This window comes from Neovison vison, chromosome 13, assembly GCF_020171115.1.
Source record: "Neovison vison isolate M4711 chromosome 13, ASM_NN_V1, whole genome shotgun sequence".
NCBI classification, from domain to species: Eukaryota; Metazoa; Chordata; class Mammalia; order Carnivora; family Mustelidae; genus Neogale; species Neogale vison.
Window position 1 is genome coordinate 111,471,718 of NC_058103.1, and position 12,769 is coordinate 111,484,486.

At 36.6% G+C, this 12,769-nt stretch overlaps 1 protein-coding gene across 2 annotated transcripts in view; it reads right to left on the reverse strand.

Moving 5' to 3' along the window:
• The window catches only part of UNC13C (unc-13 homolog C), a 599,404-nt gene that overhangs the window by 66,717 nt on the left and 519,918 nt on the right, over positions 1-12,769 (reverse strand). For both annotated transcript variants that reach the window (XM_044230120.1, XM_044230119.1), the window contains exons 29-30: positions 12,561-12,684; positions 4,692-4,748 (exon numbers count right to left, since the gene is read on the reverse strand). In XM_044230120.1, the coding sequence (XP_044086055.1) occupies positions 4,692-4,748; positions 12,561-12,684 (181 nt within the window). The remainder of the gene's footprint in view (positions 1-4,691; positions 4,749-12,560; positions 12,685-12,769) is intronic.

Sequence of the window (12,769 nt, forward strand, 5' to 3'; positions counted from 1 at the left end):
CTCTGCATAATCCCCACATGGACATACCTGAGAGGATTATTTTGTCATATAGTCAATAAATATCCCCTTTTCCAAAAGAAGAAATGCTGAACTTTGATTTGTATGTGGTTTTACTTTTCACTTGCAAGTTAATGTTAGGGGAAAAAAAAGAGAGCAATGTGGAAATATGTGTCAAAGCTTTTTCACCTTATCTGTTACTTTGAGGAAAATCAATCATGACAGAGAGTTAGGAGGTGAATTTTAGCTTCTTTCAATTACTACGATAAAGTCTACTTTAAATATAATGCCCCAATTCCTTCTCTTTCTTGATTCCCCTTAATGCTTAGTCATTACTAAGAAAAGCCCCCAAGAATTAACTGAATTTGGCTCTGCAGATTTTCGTTAAAATCTTTTTTTTCCAAAATTTTAGAGCTGGTTTTCACATTTCTGGTGGGTTTTCCTCAGTGTTCATTATGGACACTCTCAACCTATCATTCAAACTTCCATAGGGAAATGATGGTAGAAAGCTGAAGACAACCACAAAGGAAAAGGAAACCTAAGAGAAAATTTTTAAAATTCCTGACACCCCCCCGCCCTGCCCACCAAAATTGAGTCTCCCCAGAGGTGCCACTATTCTAGTCAACAATATTCAACGGATATTTATTGAGTGCTTATTATATGCCTCTGCCATCCCAGGTAATTGTGATATGTTGTTCATTCAAAGAAAGGCTTTTGTCCTCCGGAAGCTTAACTGAGAACTAGTATAGGTGTCTTATGTGAATTAGAGGAAAGCCCACATGAACAGACACAGCTCTGAGAATGCATGGCTTGACTAATGGTTCAATCACTGCCTTTCCTTCTTAAGAACGGGTGCCTCTTCTGCAGGGCCCAGCTCTACATCAACATGTATGGCTTGGCAGGTGGAGCATGGGCTCTCTTTCAGTGGTCATTGCACAAAAGTGGTCAGGCACTTGTATGCAATGCTCAGATTGTTCAATCCCCAGTGCCTCACCCTATTCTAGCTCCTTTTTTATTGTTATTTGGTAGATGACATGACTTTCTCAAGATAATCTTGATCTACGTCTTACTCAAGTCTGCAGTCTTTCAGTACCTATCTTGGCAATTATAACCTGCTAGAAATTCAATATATTTTTGGTAAATGAATTGTACTTCTTTCAAGTATAGTGTTGTAGCGTTCAATACCCTTGAATGAAATCATACTCCTTTGAAGATTTTTGAAAAAAAAAAAAGAAAAAAAAAAAGGTATACAATGCCCCTTGGGTCCATGACATCTCACTACATGTTTGTCTGATACAGGATTTTCAACACAAACATATGTGTCCTTTTAATATTTTAAAAATAGGAATATTAACTACCCATTGAGACTCAAACAGTAATGGGAAATGTTTACTAAATTGTAGGTGGAAATGTTTAAGGGCAAGTAAGTACAAACCAGTCTGGCTTCAACTCTTTGTTATAGAAAAATATAATTTTAGCAAGAAATAATTTCAGAGATCTAAAAATAGCTCATTAAAATAAGGGAGTCTCTGAAAGAGGCTGGCAATGAGTTACTGCATGCTTGCAGTAAATTTACAGTCTCTGATGTCGTAATTGGTTTTAATATTATATCACCTGTCTAAAAATACTTATTTTTTCAAAAAATTATGCCAAATAAATCTAATCCCATTAAATAGTAATAAGTTAGGCATACATAATATATCTACATTATGAAGTTCCAGAGCATAAAGTAATGTGTCAAATGGCTGTATAAATACTTCTTTAATGGATTAATCCTAAATGGTAGTCAAATGCAGAAAAACAATTTCCTTCATTGTTCTATTTTCCTTGACTCTGTATTCCTTTAAGTAATTTAGATAATTGTTAATATTTCCATATAGGATTTCTGGATTTATCTTTTTTTTTTTTTTTTTAAAAGCCAAATTTAGAATTTTTTTCCAATTTATTTATTTTCAGAAAAACAGTATTCATTATTTTTTCAGAGGAAAGCAGGCTCTCTGCCCAGTGGAGAGCCCGATGTGGGACTCGATCCCAGGACCCTGGGATCATGACCTGAGCCGAAGGCAGCGGCTTAACCCACTGAGCCACCCAGGCGCCCCTTCTGGATTTATCTTAACCTGCTTTCAAACTAACATACAAATACTGCGAAGACCAAGTATTTAAAATGGAAGTGACACTTTGGTAAAATAAGGGAAAATGGTTTGGAAAATTTAAAATTCTTTATTATGGTCAGAGTTTTAATTTTGCAAAATACTGTAAATGACTTATTCTGTAATTTGAATAATAGTTACCCTTTTAGGACATTTTATTGTTTTTAGTTTGTTACAGTCTTGAGGAAGTTCGGAATTTGTAAAGGGACCTAATGTGTTCTTTTTCCCACCTAGCATATTTATGCACTCTGGGGAGCTATCTCCACCCCACTCAGAGTTCATAAGATGCAGACAGAGCTGACCGCATCCCCAGCTCATAGGCTGGTATGTCAGTTAAGCCTGTGTCACAATGGTTGGCTTTGGAGTGGTGATAACACTATCAGAGACCAGGATGTGCTAGTGGGATTTGTTGGAATTCCTCACATCAAGCTTGGTGTTCTTTTCTACAACATTTCAAGTTCAAAGGATGTTAGATATAGAGCAGAGGCAACCATCTTACAAATAAGAAGGTAGGTTTGTTACAGCCATACATCATACAAGGAAAGAACAGAGTCGAGAGATACTAACCAGGTTCCATAACATTCTTTGAGTTCCTAATCAAGCAGTGATGAAAAGTAAAATTATCTAGGACTATAAAATTTCATGTAGCAATAAATCCTTCCTTGTTTATGTTAGTCTGGCTTTCTAGCACTTGGAACTGAAAACAGTTCTGGCTGATAAGACTTCCAACTCAGGAAACTGAAGCTGTGGGAGATGGAGTATGTTTTCTAACATCACACGGATGCTAGAAGCATGTCTAGGGCCATTTCTTTTGCAATGAGATACTATGCTGTTTCACCTTCATGGGGTTTTTTTAGTTTTTGTTTTTGTTTTTGTTTGTTTTTGGTTTTTTTTGTTTTGTTTTGTTTTTAAAGATTTTATTTATTTATTTGACAGAGAGAGATCACAAGTAGGCAGAGAGGAAGCCAGAGAGAGAGAGAGAGAGAGGGAAGGCTCCCTGCTGAGTAGAAAGCCCGATGCGGGACTCGATCCCAGGACCCTGAGATCATGACCTGAGCTGAAGGCAGCGGCTTAAGCCACTGAACCACCCAGACGCCCTCACCTTCATGGTTTTATATGAGGAATTTCAACCCTATATAAATCCATTTCTCAAAGTAGGGAATATAAATCCCAGGAAGATAATAAGAGGGATAAAGGAAGGGATCCAGATCTAAGATCCAAAGCAATAGTGTGGGAGTAACATCTACCTTTGACCTTTCCTCTAACCCATTAACCTAACTGAACACCTGTAAGAAGAAATTTTAGGTGATGTCTTTTAAATGGATGATTGACTTTCAATTTTTTTTAATCGAGCAAGGGAGTAATATAGGGTACTGAAGTTATAGGACACCTATTTCATCTCAGTAAGTAATTATGCAGTTAAATGGATTCTTCTTCCCCTGTGTCATACACATAAAACAATCCCAGTGAGACCTGACTCTGAGCTGCCAGCCTCTGTGAGTGGGTGGTGGCAGAATCTTGGCAATTACTGTGCAAAGATAATGTATGCATTATCTCATTTATCCTCACAAAAATCCTATAAAGCAAGTGTGAAAATGTTCTGCAGTTTATAAATGCCAAATCTGAAGATTAAAAAGTTTAAATACTTTGGCCAATGTCAAATGTCCATGTGTCCCATGACACATGGCAATGACAATGTCATTTGTCAATGTGTTGGAAACAGCTGAGGTAGAATCTGAACTAAGGTGGTCTGTGTCTGGAACTATATTCTAAGAGAAAGAAATGGATCTAAAGCAACACATACTTCTACGATAGGCACAGCGTTGGCCTGTATGTCATCCATTGATGAATGAACAGATGAAGAAAATGTGGCAATCTTATTTGGCCCTTAAGAAGGAGGAAATCTACCCAAATGCAACAAAATGGAAGAACCTAGAGGACATTATTCTAAGTGAAAAAGCCAGTCAAAGGAGCACAATATATATTTTAATCACTCGAGTTCCTATTCTAGAAGGACAGAAGCTGATGTTCCCTGCATAACTGCACAGTCCTGTGAATCTTAGCAGTAAGAAAGGGCGGAGTTATTAAGTCAGCAAATCCTCATTTACAATGTGCTTGAATATATTGACAAGTTCAAGGTGTGCTTTGAGGAGTTTCATTTTTCCACCCTAGCTTTCTTGTCTTTAAGATTTTTCTAGATTTTACTAGATTTCTACAAAGTGAAATCTTATTCATACAGAGCCTTATTCATACAGAGTCTGTTTCATATATGAAAGAAAACATGATCTAACTTAAAGCCAAAATTTCCCAGTTGCCCTACCAATTGGAAAGTATTAGAAATCTTTGGGGAAAAAAGGAAGACCATAAAATTCAGACTCTAGCTTTTGACTTGATCCATCCTTAAAGCATGTCTGTGAGATCACAGACATGCATCTTAGTCCTGCAGTGCTGGATACCATTACTAGTAGGAGGATAGTTTCTTGTACAGCTGTAATTAGCTTATTATCTTTCACAGACAACCGATAATCCCTTTATTCTTATTACCTTCAGTTTGGATAATTGTCCAAGATCTTTAGCTGCGATGAAAATCATCTGAGGTCCCTAGAGACACACATAGAAAAGGAGAGAGAAGACTCAGTCAGTCTTAAGATCTTCAGTAACAATAGAAATGTAGTCAATGGAAAATTAAATTTCCCTTCTTATACTTGTGACTTATATGCCATATACACTTAACTGGTTTTACAGATTGGGTCAAAGATATCTAGTACTGCTAGCAATATAATTGTCCTCACGGGCATCCCACTTCCGAGAACTTTAAGTCTGAGTTAACAAACAGATTACGACTAACATAGCTGGTTTAAGGTAGCACTTGGATTTAATCCATGATCTTTAATGTTTATTTATTTTAGTAGAGGCAGCTCCCTCACTCCACTTGGCCCCAAATAGATCTATGCAAACTTTCAAGATGCAGAGTTGAGGCAGGTGAAGCTGCTGCTCCTCCAATGCTGTCCCGTCTATCAGAGACCTGCCCTCTTAACTCTCCCCTCAGCCAGAGGCTCTTCCTAGAATGCCAATATCCTAGGAAAAGCTTGAAGAGCAGAGGACTAAACCATCCACAGCATTACTAGAATGAAAAATTAGAGGTACATCTGTTGGCAAAAGTGGCAGGAAAAAAGTAAATTTGGTACTAAGTTCATCCTAAGTCCCTAGAATATTTTCTCAGAAGGGAAAAATCAGCTATTCTGGAATAACACTCTTCATTTTTTAGTGGATCCTGTGAATTGATTAGGAAATGAAGGACTACAAAATTGACGAGAACAGCATCTAATTTTGCTCCTATTTTCATCTCCACCACGGTGCCCAGCACACACCAGAGCTCTGGGAACACAGAGTGAATGAATGAGTCACAGATATTGCTTCATGTTTTGAGAACTCAATGCTAGAGAAAATTGAGGTGATGGTAAGCTATCCTAGGGAAGGCCTTATAAAAAAAATGGTATGTCATATACTTTCTACTATAGCATGATGTATGTGTTTTTGAAAAACCTCGTTCTACAAAATTGTGCTCTAGAAATAATAGGGCTCATGGGCAAAATAGCAATGGGCAGCATAGTCAAAGCTTATGCAATTTTATTACCAATGAGTGATCAAAAACAGGAAGTGCTACTTTGGGAGATATCTTGTATGGCACGCAGGGAGCTGATGGCTGCCACAGTGGGGTAGTAGAAAAGCAAAATAATAAATAATCCACATAAAGGAGTACAAATGTGGGCTGGGGCAATACTCATACAACTGGAACTCTCAGCAGGGGGAGGGTAGCCTTCCCTGTGTGAGAGCCATACAAGCTTCATCTGTTTGGGTAGAAGAACCATGTCTAAGTGTGCCTTCCACCGCCATGTAGTAGCTTAGCTGAGTGTCCTTTCCTTTTCTGCTGAATTTATAGGTCTTCTATTATATTGCAGAGCCTCCCACCTAGGAAAATTTATACATAAACCAACTCAACTTCCAGATTGTACTGACGCCATTCCCGCTGTTCCCTATTCCATTCGAGCTAACTGTATTACAGAAATGTAGCAGAATCAAGGGTGCATGTGTGCTTATATATGTAATTTGGCTTTCCATATGTGGGTAGGCTATAACAGATTTTACCACTTGCTGGCAGGAAATCAACAAAAACATGCATCTTTGAACACTTTATAAGAAAACTTTGCATCTTTGAACACTTTATAAGAAAACAATTCCTATAGAATTTCATGAAATATGGACTTAGTCTACACGATTAATGGTGTCAAAACATTTGAGTTTAGCTTATAATTACTCAGTATTTGCATCAACTTATATTTCTCAGTCACAGAAAAAAAAATACTTGCTCCATAACATGTGCATGCAGGGTTATTTCTTTTTTGTTGTTTGATTCAGGAGATGTGAACTGAGAGATACCTGATACTGCATCCATTTGACCACTGTCTAACTTTGCCGCCAAATGAGCTTTCTGGTTCCTTCTTATTTCACTATGTATGATACAATCATGCTCTTTGAACCCAGAAAAAGGTGTCTCCTCTATTAACCTCCAACTGGAAAGGTAATAGATGAAATTAAAATGGAAAGGAGAAAAATATTCTCTAGAACAGTGTTGGATTTATCTTCTTAAACTATAATGTTTTAGAAAAAAGCACAGTGGGGGTATTCCATCCTAAATTTATTTCCCTGGTGTTTCACAGTAAAATTAAGTTTAAAAATTATGTGTATAGACCAGATAATGCTATAAGTTAAACTTTTATACTTTTTTATCCCCCCAAAATGAAGTTCTGAATGTCAAGGAATTGTGAAATTTGACTGCTACTATTTAAAATTGATTTGTGTAGGAAAATGTCATCTGAATGATCGTTGTTTAGTTACTGTTTGCTGAAGACTTTTTCCCAAAATGGATTTAATCGTTATTTTAGCTGGATGAAAATCATTCACTAAAGTACAATTAGATGGGTTACTAAAAGTGTAACCAAGGGAGGGAGGAACAAGATGGAACAGGAGGATCACTTCCTCCCGGACACACCAAGGAAACGACCACCACTATATAACTAACTCTGTAAACAACCTGAAGACTGGCAGAACAGGTCTTCCAAAGCTAGTCATAGAGAAAAGTCCCTATCGGAAAGGGTAGGAAGGGCAGAGACACAATCAGGAACCAAACACCTGGTGTGACTCACTGCAAATTGGAGAGATGTCACAGGTCAGAGAAGTGAGGAGATCAGACCCCACACTGCTCAACCCTAGCCCTGGGGACCCACAGAGGGCAGAGAAGTCCACATAACATCTGGCTTTGAAAATTAGCAAGGCTTACCTCTGGGAGCCCTGGAAGGTGATACGTAACCAAGTCCTGCTCCTACAGAGAGAGTAAGCTAAATAACTTGGTCAAGACCACAGAAGCAGTAGTTTGAAAAAGTGCCCAGGATATACAGGAGGGCTGATTGACTAATTTTAGGGTATGTGCCAGAGGGTCAGCCATCTGCAGATTTCTCTGTAAATAAAAGTGGCAGGTGCAAATTTTCTTGTCCTCCCCAGCCAGAATAGCCAGACACTTGTGGGAGTCAGTGTTAAAACTCTATCTAGCTTGCCAGCAAACATGCCCTGGCCCAGTGCCCCTCTAGATAGGCTCTTGCTCTTGGAATGGGAGATAACCCCCACACATGAGCATGTCCATAGTTCCTGCAGCTGGACCTCTAAATGGCTGCACAGGGAGCAAGCACTGCCCTTTGCTGTGCAAGAAGCTGTCAGAGTCCAATAGTAGATATCTAGGATGTGTGCTGGCCCCACCCCCCCAACAATGAGCTCACAGCAGTCACAGCTCAGACACAACAGAGGGGTACACACAGCCCACATAGGGCAACAACCCTACAGCTTGTTCTAGTGACCAGAAGAGACTGTGCTACAAGGGATCATGGGACATCTCTACAAGGCCACAACTGTCACAACCAGGAAATGGCAGTGTCCTACTTAATACATAAAAACAAACACCGAGTTAGACAAACTGAGGAGACAGAAAAATATGTCCCAAATGAAAGAATAAGACAAAAGTCACAGAAAAGATTTAAACAGAACTATTCAGTGTGCCTAATAAAGGTTTCAAAGTAATGGTCATAAAGATTCTCACCAGATTTGAGAAAAGAGTCAATGAATGTAATGAGGATTTCAAAAGGGAGATAAAAAATATAAAAAAGAGTCAGAGCTGAAGAATACAATAACTGAGATGAAACATATACTAGAAGAATGGATTAGCAATCTGGAAGACAGGGTCACGGAAAGCATCAAGCTGAACAGCATCAAGTAAAACCCAAGAATAACACCATCAATAGTAATAACATTTGAATTTTAGGCATCCCAGAAAGAGAAGAGAGAGGGAAGGGGGTTCAAAAATTTCCTAATCCGGGGAAGGCAACAGACATCCAAGGCCCAGGAAGAACAGAAAGCCCTTACCTAACAAGATGAAACCAAGGAAGTACACAACAAGACGCATGATAATTAAAATGGAAAAATGTAATGCTAAGGAGAGATAAAGCATCATGAGAAAAGAAAATAGTTACATCAAGGGAAACACTGTAAGGCTACCAGCTGAATTTTCAACAGAAACCACAAGCCAGAGTGCTGAGAGGAAAAAATCTACAGTGAAAAATATTCTACCAGATAAGGTTATCATTCAGAATGAAAAAAAAGATAGTTTCCCAGCAAAAAGGAGTTTATCACCACAGAACCAGTCTTCTAAGAAATGTTGAAGTGTTGAAGAAATGTTAAATTATTTAAGTGACATAAAAGGCTTAAGTATAGGAAAACTATGAAAGGAAAAAAATTCACAGATAAAAGTAAAACCATAGGAAAGGTAGTACATTAATCACCTATAAAACCAGTATGGAGATTAAAACATAAAAATAGCAAAGTCAATTCTATCTACCCAAAATAGGTCAAGGGATATACAAATAAAAATATTTAAAATATAACATCATTAACAAAATGTAGAGGGGGGAACAAAAATTTAGTGTTTTTAGAATGTGTTCAAACTTGAGTGACCACCAACTTAACATTTGGTATTTATATACACTCAATGGTAACCACAAATCAAAACCTCTAAGATATACAGTAAATAAAAAGAAATTCAAGGGTAACACTAAAGAAAGCCATTGAACCAGAGAGAGCAAAAGAAGAAAAGGACAAAGAACTACAAAAACAACCAAAAAACAACAAATTGGCAGTAAGTACAAACCTATCAGTAAGTACTTTAAAAGTAAGTGGACTAAATGCTCCAAGATAACTCAATGGAATAAAAAATAAAAAAGACCCATGTCTATGCTGCCTACAAGAAACTCACTTCAGACCTAAGGACATGTAAAGACTGAAAGAGAAGGGATGGAAAAAGATATTCCATGCAACTGGAAGCAAAAAGGAAGCTAGAATAGCAGGACTTATATCAGAGTGGACTTTTAAACAAAGTCTACACAGCAAGAGTCAAAGGAGGGCATCCCATAAAGACAAAAGGATCACTTCCAACAAGGATCAGTCCAACAAGGGGATATAACACTGGTAAATATCCATGCACTAACACAGGAGCATGGAAATGCATTAAGCAAACACTAATAGTCATAAAGAAAGAAACTAACAGTAATGCAATAATAGTAGGGGAGGGCAACAGCTCACTTACATCAATAAATAAATCATCCAGACAGCAAATCAAAGGACAAAGTGGCTTTGAAGAATCCATTAGACCAGATGAATTTAACAGATATATACTGAACATTCCATCTCAAAACAGCAGAATACACCTTTTTTTTTTCAAGTGAACATGGAATATTCTCCAGGACTGATAGATGACATGGTAGGCCACAAAACAAATCTCAATAAATTTAAGAAGATTGGTATCATTATTAAGCATCTTTTCAAACCAAAGTAGTATTACCCTGATACCAAAACCAGATAAAGACACTCCAAAAAATAAAAAGAGAACCATCTCAATAGATAAAGAAAAAGCATTTGACAAAATACAACATAATAAAGGGCATATATGAAAAACCCACAGCTAATATCCTCAGTAGATGAAAAAAAAAAAAGCTTTTCCTTTATGATCAGGAACAAGATGAGAATATCTATTCTTACCACTTTTATTCACTATAGCACTGGAGGACTGGCTTCACAATTGGATAAGAAAAAGAAGGAAAATACATCCAAATTGGTGAGGAAGAAGTAAAACTGTTACTTTTTGAGGATGACGTGATACTATATATATAGAAAAACCTAAGGACGCCACCAAAAAAAAAAAAAAAAAAAAAGCAAAAAACAAAACCAAAACCAACTATTAGAACTGATAAATGAATGCAGTAAACTTACAGGATAAAAAATCAATATACAGAAATCTGTTACACTTCTATACACTAATAATGAAGTAGCAAAAAGAGAAATCAAGAAAACAATTCCATTTCTAATTGCACCAGAGGAATGAATAGATACCTAGGAATAAATTTAACCAAAGAGGTGAAACACTTATATTCTGACGATGGTATAAACAAATGAAAAAATACACCATGCTCATGGATGTGAAGAAATAATATCCTTATAATGTCCGTACTACCCCAGGAAGTCTATATAAAATCCGTATCAAAATACTAATGACATTTTTCACAAACTAGAACACATAATCCCAAAACTTGCACGGTCAAAGGAATCTTGAGAAAGAACAAAGTTTGAGGTATCACAATCCCAGATTTTAAGATATACTACCAAGTCATAGTAATCAAAACAGTATGGCACTGGCACAAAAACAGACACATAGATAAACAGAACAGAATGGCAATCCATGAAATAAATCCATGCTATTTATCCAGAAATAAGTCCATGCTTATATGGTCAATTAATTTACAACAAGAAAGACAACAGTGTACAATGGGGAAAAGACAGTCTCTTCAATAAATGGTGTTGGACAAACTGGACAGCCACATGCAAAAGAATGAAATCGGGCTGCTTTCTTATGCCATAAACAAAGATAAACTCAAAATGGATTAAACATTAAATGTAAGACCTAAATCCATAAAACCCCTAAAAGATAACAGGCAGTGATCTCTTGAGAACTGGCCTTAGCAACATATTTATGGGTCTTTCTCTTTAGGGAAAAAGAGAAGGGAAATAACAACAACAAAAAAACTACTGGGTCTATACTACTATAATAAAAAGATTTTGAAAAGCAACGCGAATCAACAAAATGCAAAGGCAGCCTAATGAATCCGAGATATATTTGCAAATGATATTATCTGTTAAGGGGGTAATACTCAAAACATGTGAAGAACTTACAAAGCTTAACACTGAAAAAACTCAAAACAACCACAAAATAACCCTAAGTAATTTGATTATAAATAGTCAGAGGACCTGAATAGACATTTTTCCAAAGAGGACACACACATAGCCAAGAGACACATGAAAAGATGTTCTACATCACTAATCATCAGGGAAAGGCAAATTAAAACCAGAATGAAATATCACCTCACCCTAGTCACAATGACTAGAATCTAAAAGACAAGAAATAAGAACTATTGGTGAGGATGTGGAGAAAAGGGAATCCACATGCACTTGATTTGGCTTGATAGGAATGTAATTTGGGGGAACCACTATGGAAAACAGTATGGAGCTTTTTCAAAAAATTAAAAGTAGATATACCATATGATTCAGTAATTTTACTGCTGAGTATTTACCCAAAGAATATGAAAGCACTAATTCAAAAAGTATATGCACCTCTATATTTATTGCAGCATTATTTCCAAGAGCCAAGATATGGAAGCAGCCTAAATGTCCATCCAACAGGTGAATGGATAAAGAAGATGTGGTGTGTGTGTTTGTGTGTACATATACACAAATAATGGAATATTATTCAGTATAGAAAGAATGAGATCTTGCTATTTGTGACAACATGGATGGACCCACTGGGTATTATGCCAAGTGAACTAAGTCAGACAAGAGGGACAAATACCATATGATTTCACTTATATCTGGAATCTAAAAACCAAATTAAATAAATGAACAAAAAAACAGAAACAGACTCATAAATACAGAAAACAAAGTGGTGTCTGCCAGAGAGGAGGTGTGTGGGAAGATGGGCAAAATATGTGAAGGGGATTAAGAGGTACAAACTTTGTTATAAAATAAATAAATAATTGAGATGAAAAGTACAGTATAGGGAACAGTCAATAATATTTTAATAACCTGTTTATATATTGATAGATGGTGACTACATTTATTGTGTGAGCATTGAATATAGAATTGTCAGATCACTGTTGTTCACCTGAAACTAATTTAACATTGCATGTCAACTATATTTCAATAATAAAAAACAAAAATTGGAGCAATAAGCTTAATTGAATCTTGGTTTTAAATACTTACTGTTTGATCTGTCAGAGGAGGGAGGACAATTTGTTTTTCTATTTTGTTAAGAACTAGCTTCCATAACTCCTTTAGAACTCGCTTCAGGACTGTTTTCTCACAGATTTTTGCTGAGAGACTTAATCTGAAATAAAGCAAAACATATAATCACTTAAAATAAAACTTTTAATCATTTAAAAACCTCATAGGAGAGTATCAACTTATTTTAT